This window comes from Hypomesus nipponensis, chromosome 11 (genome assembly GCF_054491055.1).
Source record: "Hypomesus nipponensis isolate SF chromosome 11, ASM5449105v1, whole genome shotgun sequence".
Classification (NCBI taxonomy): domain Eukaryota; kingdom Metazoa; phylum Chordata; class Actinopteri; order Osmeriformes; family Osmeridae; genus Hypomesus; species Hypomesus nipponensis.
The window spans coordinates 19072247-19095935 of record NC_140371.1 but is presented as its reverse complement, the minus strand read 5'-3'; the positions used below and the strand labels follow the sequence as shown (position 1 = coordinate 19095935).

The 23689-nt window shown below is 44.9% G+C and overlaps 2 protein-coding genes and 1 long non-coding RNA gene across 6 annotated transcripts; 1 reads left to right on the top strand and 2 right to left on the bottom strand.

Moving 5' to 3' along the window:
• Window positions 1-1010: 1010 nt before the first annotated feature.
• LOC146268549 (uncharacterized) lies at window positions 1011-3719 on the bottom strand. The gene is made up of 3 exons (XR_014768777.1): window positions 3327-3719; window positions 2581-2685; window positions 1011-1154 (listed from the first exon to the last, which is right to left on the bottom strand). It is a non-coding gene; the product is annotated as an uncharacterized LOC146268549 (long non-coding RNA).
• Window positions 3720-4089: 370 nt separating this feature from the next.
• On the top strand, window positions 4090-11383 carry tspan14 (tetraspanin 14). 2 transcript variants are annotated; one of them, XM_084667067.1, is made up of 9 exons: window positions 4090-4236; window positions 4778-4867; window positions 6310-6360; window positions 6668-6814; window positions 8321-8491; window positions 8834-8959; window positions 9559-9609; window positions 10760-10873; window positions 11135-11383. In XM_084667067.1, the coding sequence occupies exons 2-9, from the start codon at window positions 4778-4780 to the stop codon at window positions 11198-11200; spliced, it is 816 nt and encodes a 271-aa protein (XP_084523193.1). In that variant the 5' UTR covers window positions 4090-4236; the 3' UTR covers window positions 11201-11383. The 2 variants fall into 2 exon arrangements, with proteins under 2 accessions (XP_084523193.1, XP_084523194.1); XM_084667068.1 differs by lacking the exon at window positions 4090-4236 and adding an exon at window positions 4352-4422.
• A 3450-nt stretch (window positions 11384-14833) lies between these two features.
• Window positions 14834-22877, bottom strand: LOC146268547 (SH2 domain-containing protein 4B-like). Of its 3 annotated transcripts, none has more exons than XM_084710072.1 (8): window positions 22195-22874; window positions 21745-21904; window positions 21403-21550; window positions 18245-18383; window positions 17625-17955; window positions 17100-17227; window positions 16268-16488; window positions 14834-15662 (listed from the first exon to the last, which is right to left on the bottom strand). In XM_084710072.1, the coding sequence occupies exons 1-8, from the start codon at window positions 22400-22402 to the stop codon at window positions 15570-15572; spliced, it is 1428 nt and encodes a 475-aa protein (XP_084566198.1). In that variant the 5' UTR covers window positions 22403-22874; the 3' UTR covers window positions 14834-15569. The 3 variants fall into 3 exon arrangements, with proteins under 3 accessions (XP_084566198.1, XP_084566199.1, XP_084566200.1); XM_084710073.1 differs by having other exon boundaries at window positions 21745-21901; XM_084710074.1 differs by lacking the exon at window positions 14834-15662 and having other exon boundaries at window positions 16291-16549; window positions 22195-22877.
• Window positions 22878-23689: the final 812 nt, after the last annotated feature.

Below are 23689 nucleotides of genomic sequence, written 5' to 3'. Positions count from 1 at the left end.
TTCAACCAGCCTGTCTTATTGGCCTCACCCCTATCCTCCATTCCATAACACTGTCCGGTTTTCTGAAACTGGATTAATACCGCTCTGTTGGGCCAGAATCATTGGAAGTGATTATCCGTGCGTACATAACGAGCAACCCCATTCGATCCCAGAGGACTGGGGACAGGGCCTGGCATGGGGCTTTTCCACTGTAGCAGGGACTCTCTGCCCCAGGACAGTGTGCTCCGTCACTGGAGTCCCCTCCCCCCCCTTGTCCTCCCCCCACCAACCACCAGAACCTCCAGAAGGCAGACGTGGCTGCGGACTGTGGTAGCAGCCAGGGAGAATGAGTTACAGTTAGAATGGAGTAGGAAGAAAGTCGATGTTGCTTAAAGTTCACAAATTGGATTGGGTCAAAAGACAGGCTGAATTGACTTCTATGATGTCGCCATTTACATAAGTGACTGCACAATATTTTGGTAAGAACGGTATTTCTTTGATTTGAAATCCAACCATCCATCCATCAGGTCAAAATGAACTGATGCTGGCTGAGTGTCACTTAGAGCCGACAGGTTCAGAATGAGTTTGTGTGTACAGGGGGAGCCAAAACCCAATGTTTTCGTTGCAGGCGGAAACTAATGATTGTCTGAGAGAGAAGTAAAGAGAGAGCAGAGGATGGGTCCTAGATCAGACGTCACTCATTTACGCACACAGCTTTCAAACAAGGACAGCTTCTGTAGTACCCAACGTTGAAGTCTCCGATCTGACCTTAACTAACCAACTTTGTTTGAAAGAAACAAAGTGAATAGTGATCATTGGAACTCGATTGGATCTTGATAGTAAGAAATTGGAGCTCACGCAGTGCAAACAGAAACCTAACCCAACAAATAACGGTCAGAGAAAAAAAGTTGCTCATATTTTATGAAAAGCAAGTTGTAGCATGATGCTGTTACAGGTTTTTACCTTTGTACTCAAGAGGACCACCCCATCCGAGTCATAAATAGGAATGGAAAAATCACTCTTCAATCTCATCCTGTGTGTTGACCCCTGTTCCTCCTGTGGGAGGCCGTAAGGTCCCAGGACAGTGGTCCGCTGGGCTGATCCAGATACTCAGGGTCCAATCCCAGAGCAGTGCTTTTTTCTGATAGTCGGATCCCCACGCCGCCTCTATCTCACTGTAAACAACAAGCCCAGTTTCTCATGGTAGCAGTGGATTAAAGCCAACACAGCAACCAAACACAGCCGTTAAGATCCTAATGTCGATTCTTTGTTCTTTCCCTAATGCTTCTATTTGTTTTATATTATGGTATAAATAATGTGGACACCCAGTCAAGGTAAATAACATCCTAATGCAAAATACACAAAAATATCACAGATGTCTAAATTCTCTGTGAGTGAGTGTTGCCAAAATAATCAGAAACCACGATAAGAGCAAGAGAAAGCTGTATTGTAACTTTTCATTCAAAGATTAAGATAAAATCAAACCAACAGTTAAAAAGGTTCTGAGAATGTTTTAAAGGTTGCTATCAGTACCTTGTCTGTAGAGAAATTCCTAAGAACTTCACATGTGGCAAGATTGTTCTACACTAATTCAAAGAAATTACACTCTAAAAACGAAGAAATATAGAATGCTTTGTAACTATAATACCCTCTTACTGATAACAAAAAGGTCACATAAAGCTCTAAGGCTTGAATGTTGTATTATAACCCTATTTGTTTCTATATGGAACACCAAATTAATCCAAGGTTCTACACTGGGCAGATTGTTCCATTGTTCTGATTTGTTACGTGAAGCATCCTTTGAGTATGAGGAAGACAAACCCATTGCATAATCTCTGGGTCTTGTTCTACAATTAAGAACTCACTTCCAGGTCAGGAAAAGGTCCAAAATATGCACTGAGAAGACATCAAGTGATTATATTCTGTCAATATATAAAATAAATACAGCTCATGGAGGCAGGATATCCTTTAGAAATTAAACATAAACAAATTCCTTCAGCCATAAAAAAAAGTTGCCTTGCGTTTTTTCTAGTCTTTCTCCTTGGTTATTTAAACCCTGGTGGATGTGAGGTGGATTATGAGAACGTACGGACATGTCGCCTAAAACCTTCCATTTCACACATTTACATGTTGAAACTGACTGTGGCTTCCGTTTTATAACATTTACAATATCCACACAGAGGCAGAAATAATCCTTATCTTGTACTAGGGATTTGTGGGTTTAAAAAAAAGAAGAAAAAAAAAGCAGTAAGGGGAAAGTTGAAATCTTATTCAATACAGATATTATCTGAGAATTAGAGGAAATGGTACTTGCCAATCATTGGAAGGGGGCTTATTGAAACAAAAAAAGTGAGAGGCAGTTTTTATCTTACTCCACTCCCTGCCTTATCTTTTAATCCCTGTCATATCTGACATAATTTACCTCAATCTTCCCAAACTGCATAAGACGTACAAAACTTTACACAACCTGCGATGTCGTTAGTTAAGTTTCCACTCTCTTGTGTATCCTATCTCTTCCAGACATCTTTGTGCCTTGAGCCTATCCTGTGGTGACCTTCTGACCTTTTGTCTGTCTGGTTCACCCTGTGACAACCTACGTACCACAGGGTTGTGAGGCTTCCTGTGGAGAGCACTATGACACAAGGGCCCGGCAGCAGGAGAAGAAGACAGCACCAACTATACAGCAACCACAGGGCCCACAGTTTCCTGGTAAGTATCACAAGCACTGAGTTTTCTCATGAGAAACTTGGCTTACAGACAATGCACATCACTTTCGGTCTATAAACAGTCGGCCTATAAATTACAGTACAGTATGTCTTTATGTGTGTGTGTGTGTGTGATGTACTTTGAGAAGCGTGAAGTGTGCTTTGGAAGTAATTGTAAACAATATACTTCAGACTCTACACAAGCATAAACTAAACAAATCTTATATTAACATTCTGAAACTGAAATATGACCCCTTTCCGGTCAACAGAGGGCTTGATATGTGAGTTTCTGTTTGTTGAGGACTCCATCGTTATCTGGTATGAAGCCATTTTAAACTGTGGACTGTTGTGCCATCTAGTGGCATATAATTTTCCCTGCACGAACAGACTTGATGTACTATATAAATACTGTAGCCTTTAAGTACCCATATTTCCTATGGTGAATAGAATGTTTCATATTTAACTCTAGCCGCCATGCTACTAATATATCAGTGTCAACGAATGGTTCATAAATGTATTTCCTTTTTCTATCTAACAAGAAATTAATTCAAGGCAGCTTCTCTATCAACTGCCATCGTATTTGTGAACAAGCAACAATAGTGTGAAAAGTATATAAAATGCAATTCAGGAAATAGAACTCACCCCCAACTTGCAAAACGACCACATTCCAGACACAAAGCTATTCTGATGCTAATCCTTTGCCACAGTCAGTTGTGCTTTTGAGGCAGGATGATAATAAATCACCTTAATCAATTGTGATTTATTCTTGCATTTCAACTAGCCTATTCAGTGACAACAAAGTTAGAATTCATCAATGGGATAGTGGACAGTGGACACCAAGGTCTAAGGGACACAGGTTCACGTTGGTGAAGTTTGGGGTGGAGCCTGAGGACAGTCATAATTCTCTTTAGACATGCCTGTCTTTTTAAACAGATTGTGAAGGAAAGGGTCTTAAAAGCTTATTTGATTTGGTCACGTTATCTGCGCCATCTGCGAGAGTTTACTTTTGTTTTGGCTGAATATGAATGTGTCCACTTTAACAGAGGCAGCAACAATAACCTCATATCGACTATTGAAAAGTAATTGTCCAGTTTTAAATGTATTAAATGGAGAGTGTTATCGCAACCGTATTCTATTTCTTGATTTTCAAAATAAAATGTAACTATGTTCAAAACTTGCCTAAAAATACCAAATGTTGTATGTGTTTAGTTCAAAAAACGTCCGTCCTGTATACAAATGTATGTCATATATTGACATGCAATGTCCATGTTATTGATTGGTCTACAACAGTATCGTATCACTTATACAGTATATGCAAAATCGTGGTAGAAAAGACGAGGTGAACGTTCATTACGATTTAGCCAGAGTTTTAAAATGACCTTTATTTTGAAGGGCCGTAGGCTTCGCGCTGCACAACTTTCGTCGAGCCAGTGCCACTCACTTGCCTGCCTGTGGACAAGTTTAACAAAGCAGTGTCTATCGGGGGGAAATTAACAGAAGACTTTCTGGAATTTATGGGAATCCTTTAACTTTTGGAAACATCAATAACACGGTATGTAGTTAAATCAATGGTAGAAGTTGACCGGGTATTTAATTAGCTTGTTCTGAACGTAACGTGCCGTCAACGTAAGGGGGGTATCGCTCGAGGCAACATAGCTGAAGTGAAAGCGGCATTCTGTTGTGCTAGTTAGCCAGCTAGCTGTGTAGTGCTAGATAATGTGCAGATCATTTTGAAAATGTGAGTTACTGGTTTGTTTGCCTAACTGTACAGTTCAGTGTAGATTGTAAAGTCATACCCATATCATTTACACTCAGGTTTTGAGAACTTGGCTGTTCTAGCACAAAATATTAACTCCGCACCAGTAAGAATAACTTCGGGTGTGTAAAGTGAGCACCCGACTCGATGCAATACAGTACTTGACTGTCGTGTACCTGCCTATTATAAGCTGTCTAACGTGAAAGCTAAAGTAGATAGTTAACACTAGCTGAAATGGCCAAAATAGGATTTGTATACAGTCAGGTGATACCTTTTAGGTTTTGTTATACATGTTCCATAGTTTCTTGAATTACTCCTTTTCCTGTCTGTATTTCAGATGCACTACTACCGCTATCAGAATGCAGCTACACGCGAGGTCAGCTGCTGCTACAAATACCTTATGTTCAGCTACAACATCATATTTTGGGTAAGTGGTATCTGACATAAAGAAAGTTGTAAATGTAGACGTATGTTTTATTCCCACAACAACTAAACTGTTACATTTTAGGCGAAACGAAAGAATGATTCAGAGGTGGTACGTTGTTACATCCGGTGACAGATACAGAGGCCATTGCAATATGAGGGCGAGGTTTAAAAGTTTTCTTCATGGGCAGTTATCCAAAGCGCTTTAATGTTGGAAGTACAGAGTTTACTCAGCCATCTCTGCAACCTCTCTGCTAGCTGACCCGCCGCCCCGCTGCTGCAATCTTTACCCCACAGAGTACTATTTCCATTGCCTCTCTCTGATAACATTCGCCAATGGCAGACGTTATGTTTGTGTACTCTGTTAAACTGGGCTGAGAATAAATGGGCTTTTCCTTCCAACCTCTACCTCTCTCTTTCTAACTTCTCCAGCGGCATTTGTTTTTGTGTTGTTTTCTTTCTGGGTTTTTTAACTGTTTGACAGAATGCTAATCAAGTCTGTGTATTAAGGCCCTCCCAGTGGTGAAGTTGAACACTTTGTATCAACTTCCTGTTTAAGTCATCACACAGATTTTTTGGTGAATCTACAAAGTCAGTTGTATTTGTTGCACTTCCTTGGTTGTTATTCTGGACACTTGGGAGTAGAATTTGTGAGGTTCCTTCCTTCCTATTTTATCATCTGCTACCGTCTGCCTACGAGGCATGGTGTGTGGAGATTTTTTTTTACGTCAGACAGAAGTTTTTGTCAACAGGAAGTGTAAAACCTTCTGGGGTAATGGTGTCACTATGTGCAAAGCTTGAAGATTGACATGACAACTGTTTGCTTTTTCCCCCCATTTTAAAGATAATTTTAATTCCCTTTTTGTGGGCTTGTTGATAAAATATGTCTTCCTTTCACATAGATATCCAACCATTATCCACATTTCCTCAGTTGGTAGTAGCCGGTATCAGATAGTTTTAACAATTTCAATCCTTGATGTTCTCCTTGATTTAGACTAAGTGAACATATTTGGCTTGTTTGCCATTCACTACAAATCATTTGTGGGGTTACATTTACATTTTACATTTAGTCATTTAGCAAACACTCTTATCCAGAGCGACTTACAGTAAGTACAGGGACATTCCCCTGAGGCAAGTAGGGTAAAGTGCCTTGCCCAAGGACACAACGTCATTTGGCACAGCCGGGAATCGAACTGTTAACCTTCTGATTACTAGCCCGATTCCTTAACTGCTCAGCCACCTGACTCCCTGTTAGTATCCATTTGATATATATTGTGGTTAGTCGAGGTAAACGCCCATGAATCATTGTAGAGGTGAAACGATGTCATAAGATGCTATGAGGCTTAGGCTGCTGGGACGAGGAACACAACATGAAGCCTCAGTAAAGTCAGTGTCTTTCCTAACATGTAGTCTTCTGTGTGTGTGTGGGTGTGCTTCCCTCCACAGCTGGCCGGAGCAGCGTTTATTGCTATCGGTTTCTGGGCCTGGAGCGAAAAGGTAAACAGCTACGATTACATTGGCTATCAACTTGTAAATATATCTAATCTATCTTGCCTACACCGGCGATTCCCAGCCTGTGGGCTGCGGCCCATTAAGTGAACGGATGTGTTTGGGGTTGGAAAAAAATATTTGAGCTATGCAAGTGGTGATGCAAAGTAGAAAAGGTGGGGAATGGCTGCGTTACACTGTCCTACTAACGTGGGCCCGACAGGTTATAGACCTCATCCGTTAGTGCCAGGATACGATGTCCAGCGAATCAGGCGGAGGGCTGTGTTGGTGATGTCATCATTGCTCTGACCTATAGGGAGTGCTCCTGGACCTGACCCAGGTGACACGACTGCATGGTTTCGACCCCGTGTGGTTGGTTCTCGTGGTGGGGGCCGTCACCTTCATCCTGGGCTTCGCTGGCTGTGTGGGCGCGCTCAGGGAGAACATCTGCCTGCTCAAGTTTGTGAGTAGCTCGGGCCTTCGTCGTCAGGACAACAGCTGTTTTGCCCTCCCTCTTCAATTCTGTGTCAGAGAAATCGAGAATCTAACGTTTTATACTGAACCATACTACATTTAACCATTTAGCAGACGCTCTTATCCAGAACGACTTACAGTAAGTACAGGGACATTCCCCCTGAGGCAAGTAGGGTGAAGTGCCTTGCCCAAGGACACAACGTCGTTTGGCATGTCAACCTTCTGATTAATAGCCCGACTCCCTAACCGCTCACCCATCTGACCCCCTACTGGTGCTTAGCATTCTTTGTCAGCAGATAAGAGAGCCCTCCCAGACGTACTGTAGGCTTTCCTTATTACCCTGGGGGAAGGGTGAGCATTTGTTAAGACTAGAAGTTGTTGTAGTCACCCACAGTCACTTCCTCTGCCACAATGACTCCTTCTGTCTTTTTTTTGGCTGTCTGGGTAACAACTTCTCAAAACGTCTCAATTTTTATCTCTATTTACTTCTTCTCTCACCCAATGTCGTCCTCCTTTTGTCTCTCTCCTTGTCTCATTCTCTCTCTCTCTTTCTCTCCCTTCCTCCTATCCCTCCATCATTCCCTCACCATATCCCTCTGAATGCCACCCTTGCCCAGTATTCAAGTGGTGATTCCGACCGAGCCTTCTGTTGATGCCTCAGGCCACTGGCTCACCCATCTGACTTTGACAAGGTGTGGCTTGGCATCCCAGATGAGGAGGAAACCTTCTATGAACAACAGATTTGTTCAGTCCCAGCAGCGGGCCTCCTCACACATGGTGTCCTACACACGTGTGGACTTTCAACATGCCGGGGAAAGGACACAACTGTCTGCAATGATCTTGTTTATTGATCATGCTCTAATCCTTACCTTCTCCACTCCACACCCTGTGCCCAGTCCACCTCTGCGTCCTTGTCCATATGCACAATTGCTCTCCCTTATGTCAAGTAATCAGACGTTGTTTACGTTTCTTAGGTTGTTGGAAATTTTGTTTGGCACTATTATAATTATTTGATATGGGCCCTGTGCCCCACTCAGAAATTGTACACAAACCGGCTTTTTAATAAGAAGTCTGTGTTTTGATGACCTTGTTCTTATCGTCAAGCCAGCACCCTGCCACAGTCTAACCAGCTGCAGGAACTGCCGTTACGGAGTACATTTAGTTTTTTTTGAAACTCTATTTCATCTCTCTGAGTTACGTACCAGTTTCTAGTATCCATGTTCCACAGTTCTGAGAATAAATCATGTTTATATGTTTAGCCTGTATCTTGTTTATAATGTTGTTTTGTGTGTGTGTCATATGTTTGTCTTCATAGTGTCATATGTTCAAATGTGTTTATTTTTTTTGCTTGTCTCTCTGCTGCTGTAAAACCCAAAATGTTCGTGCCTGGGGATTTTACAAAGTCTTATCTTATCTTGTGTGGACCTGGTGTTCCCGGGTCTGGTCGTGTAGCTCCAGGATTTAGTCTGATTCAGAGCCCCTGTGTCCCCACCAGTTCTCGGGTGTGATAGGCTTCATCTTCTTCCTGGAGCTGACGGCGGCGGTGCTGGCTGTGGTGTTCCAGGACCCCCTGAGGGATTGGATCAGCGACTTCTTCCTGGCCAACGTCAAGGCCTACCGAGAGGACATCGATCTGCAGAACCTCATAGACTCCCTGCAGAGGCTGGTGAGACAGTACGTGTGTGTGTGTGTGTGTTTATCTGTTTTGTGGTGTGCTTTGTAGGCCAGCTGGCAGGAAGGGAGACATGCTGGTTTCTGACCCTGAGAGACTATCCTGTCTGGTTTTTAACCTTTTCTTATTTATTTTTTGTATTTTTTATTTTTTTGCTAGCTGTTATCTCCCTTGTCTTTTCATCAGTAGCACTGTCTGCTTTTCTCAAGCTTCACAACAGTAGCCTGTGTGTCAGTGGGCATGTGGGGCTAATTATCGCTCTCACTCTCCCCCCATTTCGATGTGTCCTCGAGTGCTCATGTTTGACTGATTCCGTGTCCCCTCCCCCTCTCCTAGAACCACTGCTGTGGAGCCAAAGACCCAGATGACTGGAACCTGAACGTGTACTTCAACTGCAGCCAGAGCAACATCAGCCGGGAGAAGTGTGGAGTCCCTTTCTCCTGCTGCCTCAGCGACCCTGCTGTAAGCCTGTCTGTCTGTCAGCATGTCTGTCTGTCAGCATGTCTGTCTGTCAGCCTGTCTGTCTGTCAGCCTGTCTGTCAGCCTGTCTGTCTGTCAGCCTGTCTGTCTGTCAGCATGTCTGTCTGTCAGCCTGTCTTTCTGTCAGCCTGTCTGTCAGCCTGTCTGTCTGTCAGCATGTCTGTCTGTCAGCCTGTCGGTCTCTCAGCCTGTCTGTCTGGAGTGGTGGATGTGTGTTTGGTTGTTCCTGTAGTTTCTCCATCTGTGTCCAGAACCCTTTGTGTTTGTTCACTTGTTGTTTTGTTTGTCTTCTTTGCTCTCTTTGCACCTGAAGCATCTGTCGTTCCCTTCTCACAACAAGTGGAGTTTTCCTTTAGCCAGCTTAATTGTCACACTGAAGCAACGGTCTTCTCCTAGTTACTGTCACCCTGACTGTTCAAACAGACACATACTAGGGTACTAAGTTACTTACTTGCTTACTTTGTTTTTGCATTCTTATGGCCCATTGATAAATGTTTAGAGCACTGTGGGTAATGAGGACTGTCAGGTGTGTGTGATTAGGTATCAGGTGTGTGTGTTTAACTTGATCTCTGTTCTCACAGGACACCGTGGTGAACACCCAATGTGGCTATGATGTCAGAGCTGGTCAGAAGGTGAGACCGCGAACACAGACCGGACACGTGTTAAACACATCAAAATAAGTGGTGAAAAGGTCAAATGCAGATTCTAGAATCAGAAAGGAATGATCTTGGGAGCTGTGCAGACATACTTTGAGGCCAATCTATGTCCAGTCATTTAGTTGTCATGTAACATCTTTAACACGAATAAGGTTGAAGCTGCTTTGATATTTGTTTTGTTTCAACATATTTTCCATTTCCAAACAGCGCTGTTGGAGAAGGAAAAACCTAGCTGTTGGTCTTTAGACCAAAGCATTGTAGTAATATTAGGTTTCCAGATGTTTCCCCTTGAGAGGAGACAAGTCAAGGCCCAGCTGGTACATATTGAACTCTCATATCGACAGCTCCCTCTCTCTCCATTACTCAACCTGGAAGAAATCAAAATATCCTGTTATCACAGCTGAGAGCAGGAGGTAGGGTGGCGTTCAGCCAATCTCCCCCCCTCCCCCCACCCCTTGCGTCCCTCTGTCCGCATCTAGAAACACAGGCCGACAAGAACAGATTCTCCAGCACAGTTCTGCTAGCCAGTGTTCCAGCAGTTGCTCTCCAAGCTGGGCTGCTTACATTGATCCGTGTGTGTTTTGTGCTTGATTGTGTGTGCGGTTGGTGTGTGACCCTTATTTAGCACTTATTTTTGTTGTTGTTGTTTGTTTTTTAAAGCCCTGTGTTCAAACTTCGACCCTTATTTAGCAGTGGTTTCAGTTCCCTGCTTGACAGGGCTTGCCTGCTCAGAGGATTGATTGTGTGAAGGGAGAGACTCGAGGCCAGTATAGACAGAGATGTGCAAGCTTCAGTCTTGGATAGATTCATCATAATCACGTATAAACGGCCCACTGATGGTGACCTCGGCTGTCCAATTATGAAGGCCCATACTTAACTTAAGGATCAAATTCTCTCAAGGTCTTGCCCTTGAGTTGAGGATTTTTTAAATAGATGCTCGCGTGATTCTTTCATATTGCCAACACGCATTCAGCCAATTCCTGTGTGCTTTTTCTCCAACGTGCAGCCCGAATCGATGTCTCAAATCTTGAATTCTCGAGGTGCCTCGTTTCAGACGGGTCACGCCACACTTAACGCCGGTCTCTTCCTGTCTGTTGTTTCTGTGCCTCTCCTCCCTGTCTCCCAGGGCGACTGGGGTAACTACATCTACACTCAGGGCTGCATCCCAGCCCTGGAGGCCTGGCTGCCTCGAAACATCTACATCGTGGCCGGAGCCTTCATCGTCATATCTCTGCTGCAGGTACCAGGGAAACTACTGTGTGTGTGTGTGTGTGTGTGTGTGTGTGTGTGTGTGTGTGTGTGTGTGTGTGTGTGTGTGTGTGTGTGTGTGTGTGTGTGTGTGTGTGTGTGTGTGTGTGTGTGTGTGTGTGTGTGTGTGTGTGTGTGTGTGTGTGTGTGTGTGTGTGTGTGGGGGGGGGGGGGGGGGATGATTCTGAGCTCCCTGTGATGTGTTGATACAGTGGCAGCACCATGGTAACGTGCTGCTGTGTTGTCTCCACAGATGATGGGTATATTCCTGGCTCGGACGTTAATTGGAGACATTGAGCAGGTCAAGTTGAGCTACTAAGGCCCTGGCATCAACCAACAAGGGATGGCACTGGATGACAGGAGGACCGTCTCTATCCTCCTCTCCATTCATCCATGTCTCAGAGAGACAGCCAGGACACGCCCTCCACCCCGCCCTCATTCCCTCCCTCCATCTCTTGAGCCAGAGGGGAAACGGATGTATCTGTCGAGTGCTCCCCTCCCTCCCTCCCTCCCTCCCTCCCTCCCTCCCTCCCTCCCTCCCTCCCTCCCTCCCTCCCTCCCTCCCTCCCTCCCTCCCTCCCTCCCTCCCTCCCTCCCTCCCTCCCTCTCTCTCTCTCTCTCTCTCTCTCTCTCTCTCTCTCTCTCTCTCTCTCTCTCTCTCTCTCTCTCTCTCTCTCTCTCTCTCAGAGAAGAGCTCGGATGCACTGAAGACACCGACTCCCTCCAACCCACTTCCAATCCATCCCTTCATCCCTCTCTTCACGGGATTGGAGGAGAGAGAGAAGGAAGGAGGAATCTTTCCTCAGCTCCTGCTGTGTGCATTAGGTTTCTCCTCTTCCACGACCGCCTCTAGTCATGCCCTGTCCTCGGAAAGCGCAAAAACCAGACTTAGTGTTTGGAACCTCTCCAGCAATCTCATTGTATTTCGGTTTACTTTTTGTTGTTGTTGATTGGGTCACAAGAAGTCTTTTATTTTCAACCGGGACATCAACCTTTGCCGAAGGGAGAACATGTTTACCCATTCACCCCTCGGGCATTCTCCAAAGCTGCAGTGAATTGTGCCTCCAACAGCCTGTAAAAACTGTCTGAACAAGAAGACTACAGACGGCATAATTCCAAAGAAATGCAACTTCGTATGCTATGGATTTGACAGGGCTTGATATGACAATAGGTGACGGGAGGGGAAAGGATTCGGATGCAGATCACCTTGTGTTTTTACACCCCATTGGCCAACAGAATCAGTGCTATGGTATCGTCATAAAGCATGTTGTCTGTATAGTAGCCACTGTTGCCTTGTGGCCTTATGTTACAAGTGCATGCAAAACACGTAAGAGACAGGAGTATTTCCCCTCCAGTCAAGCCTTGGGTGACGCCCAGCAACGGCATCCCAATCTGGGTCAACACCAAACATCCACTGCCGCGATAACATGTCTTTTCATCCTTGTGAATCACTCTTTGGACTCAACAGGATTTCGTACCACACCGTGCTAGTTATCACGCTGCCTTAAGGGAAAAGGGAAAGATTGAATGTTTATATTTGTGGAGATATAGCCTTATAGATAGATATAGCTCAGCCTTTATGATGTTTGATTCATGTTTGAAGTAGCGAGGCTGTGTTTGTTTTAGTTAACCAAGCTGTTGAGCATGGGAGTGGCTGACGGTAATGAAGCTGTTGTGTGGAGTCCAGGGGGGGTGGGTGCTGATCAGGTCAGGAGCGGGCCCCGTAGATCGTACCCAGGGGGCAGAGACAGGAGAGGAGGGGGGCCAGTACCGCCTCCAGGGGGGCAGGTGAGTGCCATTTAGACCCCAGAACCAGGATTTTGTGTTAAAGTGTGACGCACAGAATGTAACCTGACAACTTAGAGGACGTCATGAATAGAAAATTGTGGATTGAGTTAGTGTCTTCACCAAATGCTTCTTTGTTTTCCTTCTCTTTTTTTTCCCAAACAGCCCCAGCCCTCCTCAGACAGTGCCTTGTCATTGTGTGTAGTTTATTAGGGCTGTGCTGCACTGTTCGCTGTTAGACGTGGAATGCAACATGATCCGACAAGAAGCTAAAGCAGGCTGAAGAGAAACAGTTTACACTGACTGATAGCACCCCTCAACATGGCCCCTGGTTGTTTGACTAACGCACACCAGAGACATTTCAGATCAAAATGGACTCGCTAGACCTGTTGAGTGAAATGTACTGCTTCCAAGTTACTGCCAGTGCTTCTGCATATTGAGCTTGCCTTACTTAGTCCAAAGATTCTACCGTAGGCCAACGTGGTCACTCGTTTAGAAACGTACAGTCAGTTCTATGGGGTTTCCTCATAATCATTTGTTGTATGGTTAAGCACATCAAGCAATAAGGAACAATATTGTCAGTGTTTGGAAACTGTTTTTATAACCCTGTGAAGGATATTAAGTGTTTAGTTTGACGTGTTTGATTTGTTTGTTCATGGGACACTTTTTGTTTGTGTTGCTGTGGAAGGAATTAAATCGTATACATAGATGTTTTTTTACAAAAGGGACCTCTATATTTGTAGATATGTTCTGTCTCACATAACATTTTGTAATTGTACATTTTGTAATTCTTGCTTTTTATGCAATAAATTGTAAAAAAAGAAAGAAAATGTAGTTCAGCTTTTTCATTTGAGAATAGTTTTAGATCCCTTTTAATTTGTGTGCTAAATGGACATGAGCATGATGGGGAACAGGGCCCTAAGATTGGGAAATTGCACTGCCCCTTTTACCGTAAATGGTACAACCTACTACTAATGACCTGTTGTCTGGTTACGACTTGAAATGTGAGGTTAGCGGTTCCCATCATATAACTTCCACTCTCTAACTTCTCATTTCAAGCTGTGATGACCTGGCACAAAACTATCTTTCTTTGGCCACACAATGGACCTTTTGTGGTCATTCTGTGAGGAGTTTACTGTAATTCACTTTAAGGCAGAGCCAATTTACAGGACTGTACATCCCATCTCTTAGATTCTGATGGTATCTGTCTCCTGCTGACAATCCTTGAAAACATCTTGTATTTATTTTATCTTTAGACTACTAGAGACACAGCAAGCAACATGTTTGCGCTGGCAGCATTCACACAACTCCCTGGAGACAGCTCTCCACATTCTACAATAGCAACATTTGATCAACAACGGTCTGAGCTAGCTACAGCGAACTGGACACTTGACTAATACTGGACGGGACGTGTCGTGGTCACTGGAGTGCAGTTGTCTGCCAGGAAAAGGAGTGGTCAGATAAGAAGGCCGCTCATCCTGGACTGAGATCAGCCATTTCCGTCCCAAACACTCTAAACTCAACATGTTAGCCTTTATCGGACATCCATTATGTCTTGTCTCAACAAGCCTATTTCACTGTGGGAAGAGTCTGATACACACATTTATCCATTATGCTCTGCAGTCCATCTCTTGTGATAGTGTTACACGCCAGACGAGGCGTTTGTGCTATCCTGGTGGTGTGGAAAATGTAGAAACCTAACCCTGATGGTCACAAGACAATGTCCTGTGGTGGTGGGGGGGCACCTGGATGTGCATGTCTGTCAGTGCCTAAGAACTGGCATGTCTCTGACAGGATGCTAGAGGGTTCAGGGAGTAGAAATAGTGTTGTTTACTATTGGTTGTTCTCCCTGTTTAAGGGATGATACCCGCTGTAGGAAAGGGGAATCTCCGGTTACTTGCTCCGGAGCAGAGAGGCTATCACTTGCATGGAAAAATCTGTCAGTGGGACAACCAATACACTGGCCAGCCATGTGCAGTGAAGGTGGAACCCACGGCTTAGTCTTCAGCTTTTTACTCGATAAATAACCCTCTTCTTCCTGCCTGAGGGAAGTGTGTATTCAAACACCGTAGTTTGCACATCAGGGACTTAACACTCTCAATTTCAGAACAAAGTGGTGTCGGAATGACAACACGAGCGACTTCCCAACAGATTTGATGACACCATAACAAGCCCAAAGTCACCTCCCTGACTCCACTTTGAAGATTTAATAGACGGCCCAGAAGCAGAACATCTTAAGGCAACTGTGTGTGTGTGTGTGTCATCCTAATGTGTTCTGCATCTCAGATGTGGAAGTTGCACAGTTCGAGGAGGAGGTTTACTTGAGGCACAAAGTGAGTAGTCTGAATTCTCAACTTAGCTGTAAAGTGACAGCGTGGGTGTTTGTCTGAGCCAAAACCACACTTTACAAGCGTCCCCGCCCCCCCCCCAAAAAATATAAATAAAAAGTCTAAATGCTTCAGCGCTGTCTCAGTTCACCTCAGGTTCTTACATCCTCTGTGTTGGTCATGTCTCCACATCACCGTTGGCCTTGCATCCATGCACCCCCCTGGCAGACTCGGTGGATGAGATGAACATTGTAATGCATCGTCAGTCTTAGCTCAGAGCCGGTTTAAGCTCCCAAATAACTGGCAGCAAGTACTTTGTTCACTTGAGATTCGACCCTGCCGTTGGCGCGTGGAGGCCTTGCAGTTGGACACTGGAGAGTTCATCTGAGAGGACAGTCCAGTGGTATGATTTAGGGCTGGTAGAAATGAGCTTCACAGTTGAACAGATTCCTGAGAGCTGAGTTTCAGTTACGTTTTTTGTGTTAGTGTTTTTTTTTTTTTTCTCCTTCCAAATAAACCCTGAGAGGTTTTGAACACAGGTTCTGTACAGCATGAGAAGGAGCTGAAGGAGATCCGTCACTTAAATAGTTCCCCGTAGTCTGTGGAAGAAGCTGTTCTTCTGCAAGGTTCCAGTAGAAGCTCCCCTCCTGATGTGGTGATCACCTCTTCCTGAAGACACACACACAGATAACATATCTGACATGGTTATATTACACTAAATAGCTTTCATGCCATGATGGATTTTTCCAAGACTGATATGAATTTTCAAGATGAATCATGTTCAAGTGATTGTGTAGTTTGTGTGTGTGTGTGTGTGTGTGTACATGTGAGGGAGTACAGAGTGTTGATTCTATCAAGCTGCACCATTCCAACAACATTAGCATACAATGAATGTCACAGATTTCACAGTTCACACTTTCCAATCCTGTCTGCCTGTTTTTACTTCAGGGAAAAATGTTTCCATGGTTACGCCATTTCTCTGAAGAAAGTCAGGGTATTAGGTCAGACATGCAGGATATTTGTTGCTATATTTAAGATAAGATAAGATAAGATAAAAAATAAGTCGATTGTAGTTGAGGGGTGTAGTTAAGAGTTAACAAGTACATTTTATAGAAGGATGACTACCATGTAATGCAACATGGATTTGGTTTGACACAAACTGCCATCCACATGCATATTTGAATGTAACTGAAACGCTGTACTGAGGCATTTGATACTAAAATCTCTTCCTTCCTGACAGCTGAGCAGAGCCCCACCCTGGACCCCCAGCCGACCTTGTGGAAGTCGACGAGGTCGGCCAGTGTGGCGTGGCGGTTCTGGTCCACGCCCAGGAAACTGTAATAGTCGGCGGAGGCGTCAATGAGGAAGTGCTTGAAGCCGTGGGGCGTGCGGCAGGAGAGGGTGTAGCCCCAGATCATGTCACTGAGGCGAACCAGGAAGGAGCCCGCGCTGGCATTCATCAGCAGCATTTCCGAGTCCTGTCTTGAGATCAGGCCTGGCGATGGAGAGAAGGGGGTCAGGTGCCTCGTCTGAAACGGATCTCAACCAGATTGTCACTGTTAAACAGTGCGAGAAACAAAAAAAAAAGGCTGAAAACCATTTAAACCGGGCTGGACTCTTCTCAGTGTCAAGCGGGAGTTTGTGCCTACTTCACTGCCGGCCTCATACAGCGTGTTGGCATTGAGAGGGCCCTGTGAAGCCTCCTCTGCTCTCATGGCTCCATTCATCTGGCCTTGTGTCATTTTACTCAAGCAGGAGCCACACACTGTGACCCATTACGGAGGCACAAAGCTTAGGGCCTCTCGCCTGTAATTAGTGTAGGTGGCCCATGAATTATTGAGGAGATCCATCCCTCTGGCTACTAACAACTCTGTGTGTGGTGCAAGTGAAAGAGATCTACCAGGAGGCTGAATTTATGCCTACACTAAAACAGAAACATTTCGGGCTAAATAACTTGTTGTGTGGCACATTAATACGACACAAAAGGACATTATCGTCTTTCTCATTTGAAAGGTTGGTGATTTTTTTTTCACACCGGAAACTTATTAAAGGACATTACACTGGCCCTGTGGATATGGCAGTCATTCGTTCAAACGCAGTACTCACCATGAAACCAGGGGGCGATAGTGGTGCTGTTGCGCTCGTAGCCAGCCTGTTTGGGCCCCTGCTCCTCTTTGAACCACAGAAGAACACACTCCTTTGAGCTCGGCCTTGGTCCCCTCACCCACGCAGGACTAGAGAGATGAGGAGAACAGCACAGGAGCAAAGAAAGACGAAGACAGAAGCATGGTGAGGGAAAGACAATCCTGAGAATCCCAAAGAACAGGTATTAAAGACCCTGACAGCAAAACGCGTCAAGCTAGTCTTTAAACCCGCCCAAAGCAGAGATCCCCTGACCCAAAGCACTTATTGAAGAGCAGACAGCATTTGTCAAGTCAATAATGTTTGAAACTCCTTTATGTGTTCATTACATTCTGCATTCATTTCCACCTAGTCTCACCAGCCCGATCGTTTAAGACTATAAACTAAATATGAATAGCATACTTACAGTAAAAACCTACACGAGCTGCAGCTCTGTACCATCCTAAACCACCATGTTGTACTGCAGTCCCTAGTGTCTTTGAGATGTACCTGTCCAGAGGCTGGGAGATCATGTGGCTGTGTCGGCGGCTGTGCCTGCGCCGGTAAAACAAAGTGGCTGGTGTCTGTGGACCTGACCGGCTGTGCTCCGAGCCGTGAGCTCCAGGGCCCTGGCGGGCAGGAGACGACGACGACTCCAGGTCGCTGCTGTGTCTGCGGCTCATGGTGGGCCCGGGGCCGTGAGCAGGGGGCGTCTGGAAGAGGCCGCTGAGCCCCGCCACGCGGCCCTTCCCCAGGGCCCGGACGGACTGCCGCTGGGACTCGTCCCTGGCCCGGCGGGCCCTGCTCTGCCTCTCCTCATCTGCCTTCTTGGAGCGACGCACTGGGGAAGAGGAGAGGAGAGGAGAAAAGAGGAGGTATTTGTTTGGGTGTCTGCATCTGTTATTTTCGGTTGTGATACAGTGTATGGCTCATTACACACACATTCTATTTTACCCAAATTCATCTTATGTCCTCTAGGAGAGTTTGAATTTTAAACTTTAGAGAAAAACAGTCGCTAGAGAAAATGCTGTCAGAATTTAGAGGTTAGAGGATAGCAGGGTTTATGGATGAGAGGGTAGAGATAGATGGAGGGGTGGAGAAGGAAAAGACTGGGTAAAGAGCTGACTCACACTGCTCCTCCCAATCCTTGTCCTCCTTTTCACTTCTTCGCTGCTCCCGCTCCAGGGAGAGATACAACTCCTTCGCTCTCTTCTCCTCTGCTCGCTTGATCTCCTCTTCTCCTCGCTGCCTCTCCTCCTCCTCCCTCCTCTGTGGAAGCAGAAAAGTGTAAGGTACGTAAACACACACACAGTGAGCGACACAAACTCAAGTATGCAGGCACACAAAACTACAGAGGTATTCCATTCAAAAATGACATATTATGGGATGTCATAACTTGGCAGGCCTTGCCTCAGCCTTGCTAATGATCTAATTCTCCACTATCATACACTCCTGTACACCAGAGATGAACACTAGTGTTCAGCTCATCATTTGGACTGAAGTGGAAATAATTGAGTGAATAATTCATTCCCGAGGACAAACACATGGCATTGTGGTAATCTGAACCACTAAGGCATCGTAATTCATCACATTAAAAATAATTACCACATCATTATAGAAACAAAAACGACAGTCGGCTGTTGTTGACCGGTGTGCTCTCAGTGAGCGGCACAGGATATTCTGCTTGCAGGGTTGGACTGAGAGAGTTGATGCAGTTGTTGACGGGAAGGTAGGCTAATTGGCAAAGGGAGTGTGTCGAGTATGGAGGCCAGCAGGGGACATGAACAGCCAGAAAAGGACGGGGCTGCTGTGTGCAGAGTTAGCGCTCGTCTCGTGTTCACTTATTCTGTAAGAGGTCATCTGACATTCTGTTCTGGAATGTTTCTCAGCTCAGTCAGAAACATGTTGTGTAGAGTCTGACATTTGGCTGTGAGTGTATGAGTAAATTATTCTGCAAATAGTTGGGTAAGTGAGTAAATGGATGGAATTAATATGTGAATGTGAATGAACAGATTAGTGTGTGAGGCAGAGAATGGAGTAATGAAAAATAAAAAAGAATCCCTTCAGGGTAGATAGGTACCCTGGTAGAAATTCAGCGGTTATCTGAGACATCGCTCTTTTATCATCTCTTTCTCTCTCCTCCCTCTCTTTCTCAGCTTCGGAGAGAGTGAGAGGGAAATGTTTAATGACTCAGCACTTCTCCTCCAAGCCAGCAGAGCGTCGAGGGAGGGAATGATGAACGAGCTGTTTAATATTTGACGAGTTTCTTAAGAAGGTCTCATTCATGTGGGTGCTAAATCACCCGAGACTGTCAATGTTCTCCAGAGCTGTTACAGAGTTTTGAGCCACAACAGCGTGACCACCTTCTCAACAACATCCCACCTCTCCAGACTCCCAACTCTCTTAATCCCTCCTCTCGTTCTAACACAACTTCCTGTGTCTTTAATCATTTCTGATATGTATGATGCACACACACTTTTACAGATGCATCGGCTACCTTTGAGTCCGTAATATTATTCACTTCCATTTAAAATCCCGCACAACAATTGGTAGGCTAATATTTCCGCCATATCACAACCTATCGCAAAACTGTTTGGCTCATCAACTCACCTTGTAAATATCCCGCTAATGTCAAAATATATTATATATAATATATATACACACCTGTTCGCTAGTGTTTAAACTCGACATCCCTTATGACATTTAACGTTCTGTCTAACTCTGTTTTTGCGCAGGACAACAGCCAATTCTGTCAGGACATCAAAGGATTAGCCGTAGGGAGTCTAATGCAGCAGTTAGTTTGGATGTTTTACTTTTCTTATTATTCATTTCAAGTTATCCCACGTCGACAGATAAAACCGATGGAACCATTTAATATGAGTCCGCGATTATTTATTCATCGTGAGATACGGTCCTGATGCTAGCCTATTACAGTTCTGTTGTTTTTGGTATTAATTTTTAGCAAGACATTGTAGAACAAGACAACCATTAAAAAATCATGGAAACAAGAAACTAGGCACGTTTCTTATCAACAAAAACAAAAGGAAATGCAAACCACCACAACCCTGACTCCACCGATGCACAACAAGGTTACACCTCTTACAGCACAAGCTTCTCTTATACCTTTTACTGCACTGTAACCTATGTGTGTCTACTGTTCTTCAAACATCACAAAACACATTGTTTGTGCATGATTTAGATTGGTGATCATTTGAATTCACTTTTTGGGGCTTTTCAGAAACCATAACTCATACACTACATTAGCATGAGCATACACACACACACACACACACACACACACACACACACACACACACACACACACTGAACCAGTGTTTCTGTGTCCTCTATAAGGGAGATCCAGTTGCTCTCTACCCACAGATCCCTCTTATCTGCTTGATTTTCCCCTGCTGGGGAACTTGCCAAATTGACTATCGACCGCCAGAGCCTACACTCATATTTCAACTCACCGCCAAATAAAGCATGCTGGGAGCTATATCGAGAAGATGTTCTGACTCTAACAGGTCGCTCTGTGAGTAGCTGCGAGCTTAAAGACTTTAATATTTAAGAGGACTGCTCTCACAAGCCGGTTTGGCAAATAAAATGCCTAGCCCTAGAGGCGGGCTTCGCTTGGATTGTATAGGAAAAGAAATCACGCTCGCTTTTCCCAAAGTGCAACATAAGATCCCCCATCATTCACGTCACAATCAGACCTGGGGGGCCACATTCCAGCTGACTAGCCTAGTGCATACTATGTACCGTGGCTTTTATGAACTGCTTTGTTGTGTAGATATATATCCGTAACTCTACTCCACACTCTATTTATATTTTAAAATACACTGAAATGCCAAAATAATTCACTCAGCTATCCAAATCATTGAATTCAGGTGCACAAAGTAAGGGCCATAAAGACATGGCTGAGCGAGTTTGGTGTGGAAGAACTTGACTGGCCTGCACAGAGTCCTGACCTCTATGGATTAGAGAGGAGACTGCCAGCCAGGCCCTCTTGTCCAACATCTGTCTGGCCTCACAAATGCACTTCTGGAAGAATGGTCCAAAATTCCCATAAACACACTCCTAAACCTTGTGAAAAGCCTTCCTAGAAGACTTGATGATGTTATAGCTGTAAAAGCTGGGCCGACATCATATCAAATCCTATGGTTTAAGAATGGGATGTTATTGACGTTCATTAGCGTGTGGAGCCAGACGAGTGAATACTTTCGGCAGTATAGTGTAGATCTGGGATTTACCCCATTACCAAGAAGTCACGCGATGGTCACTTCCTGACCTTGAGTTCTTCCTGGATGCGTTCCTCTTCCTGCTTGGCAGCCCTGCGATCCTCCGTCTCCTCCTTCCACTTCCCGGCCACAAACCTGGCCTTCTCCTTCGCCATGGCGTCCCGAAACTTCTTCTCGATCTCTGCCTCCTTGGCACGCCTGCGGCATTAGAGAGGAGGGTTAAGGCTGCCCTCCCTCCCTCCCTCCCTCCCTCCCTCCCTCCCTCCCTCCCTCCCTCCCTCCCTCCCTCCCTCCCTCCCTCCCTCCCTCCCTCCCTCCCTCCCTCCCTCCCTCCCTCCCTCCTCCCCTCCCCTCCCCTCCCCTCCCCTCCCTCCCTCCCTCCCTCTCCTCACCAGTGCTCCTGGGCCTCCTGCTGTGCCTGCCGTCTGGCCCTCTCCTCCATCAGCTCCCTGATGATGTCATTGTAGGACTTATCCCCTGGGGCTTCGCCCATTACCCACACCCACACGTCTCCATCACTGCCCACCATCCACTGGATGCTCCTCTCACCTGCTGAGGGAGCAGGCACAGCCCGGTTAGCAACATCGAGCAGTCTTAAGAGCTGTAGTGAGTCAGCAGCTGATGTGCCGACCGATTAAGCATGAGATAAAAAACTGAAATCAAAAATCTGTTATTCTGTCATTATTAGTTGTTTTAAAATGTAATTTACTCTATTTGGCTACAGAATACTGTGGGAACATTTGGGGAATGTTGGCATGGAACGCAGAGAAACTTGGCATCGGGAAAACAGACACCACAATCAACACTCCCAGACACAGTTGGCTTCACTGTTTAAGACTTACCCTTCTTATCTTTGTCCTGTGTCTGATGTTCCAATTTCTGGTTCTGATCTGGTTCCTGGTCCTGGTCCTTTTTTGGGTTCTCCCTCTCATTCCAGCGTCGGACCTGTTCCTGGCGGATCTTGTAGAACAGAATCTGTTTCTGCTCCTCGTTCAGCTCAGCCAACAGGTCTGGCTCAATGTACATGTCCCTCAGAATCTGCTGCATCATCTTGGCTACACTGGCTTGGGTCTGGTCTGATCAGAGCTCAGGGGAAAATGTCAGTTACCTCATTGTTTCGTGTCTCTCATGGTTTCGTTCTCAGCTGGATTTTCAGATATTTGATTGGTTGACTAGGATCTAAAAAAGGTTCCTGTAGACAGTTCTTCATGCCTTTAGAAAGCGTCTAGTTTCCGGTCTCTCCTGTGGAGATGGTCTGTTTCCTTCTCCTTATCCTACACCTCCTATCTTTCTACCTCTTTTCTTTTATCTGTGTCTTTTAACTGTTTCTCTAGTCCATTTCCAGGCTCCGCTGTAAGTAAGATTTCATTCTATTTCTTGAATGTTCTTTTGGAATTGGAGATTCCGTAGATTAATCCAGCCCTGCGTTACTTCTCTGGGCCTTTCAGTCTGTGGAAGATAAGCCGTTAGCACACTCAAGAAACTAACGCAGTCCTTCCTCTTGCAACAGGGTATCTGATGCAAACAGTTTGAACCTGATCTCTGGGTAGTGTGTGTGTGTGGGTGTGTGGGTGTGTGTGTGTGTGTGTGTGAGCAGACTACCTCTTTACCTAATGTGTCATGTGATATGTCTTCAACGGTAGCAGACAGTGAGGAAACAATGGTCCTTAGGCTTCTGCAGTTTTTTTATTTGTCCTTCTTTCACTGTGAAACAGCTTGTGGCAAGGTTTGCCCTTGTGCTTTTGCATAATGTCAATGAGGAACGATATTTGCATGCTAATTGTCCCGCTGGTCAGCACTGGAAACAAGGAAATTATTTGAGAGTAGAAGGGCTAACATTTATGTAGGTAATGTATTCTGACTTGCCTAATCATAAGAGCACATTTCTGTTGAAGAAGGACAATCAAAGTAAGACATACTGGGTTTAAAAAATCATCCATATATACCCTATTTTTCACATTTATATGTAGTCGTTTGTCAATGCCTATCACTCCCAATGAGATCCAGTAGAATGTCAAAATGCCCTGCACTACAGGAGTCACAAAAACAGTTGTGTTCTTTTTTTAAAATTCTCAATATGCAATGAACAATCATAAATCGAAATAAATTCAGTTTTTTTTAATTAACACATTTATTTTTCATCATAAAACGATTTTGAGGGCTCAAAACTTATTTGACATGAAATTTTTTCCCAAATCCCTCACCTCTCCCTGGAGAATGTTTGAGTGTTTCAGTCACTGCAGCTTTCATTTCATGCTCTGCGGCCATTCTGCTCCAGTTCAGGGCTACTGCTGCTGCAACACGCAAAAATATACTTCTAAAGCCTTGCATTATTAA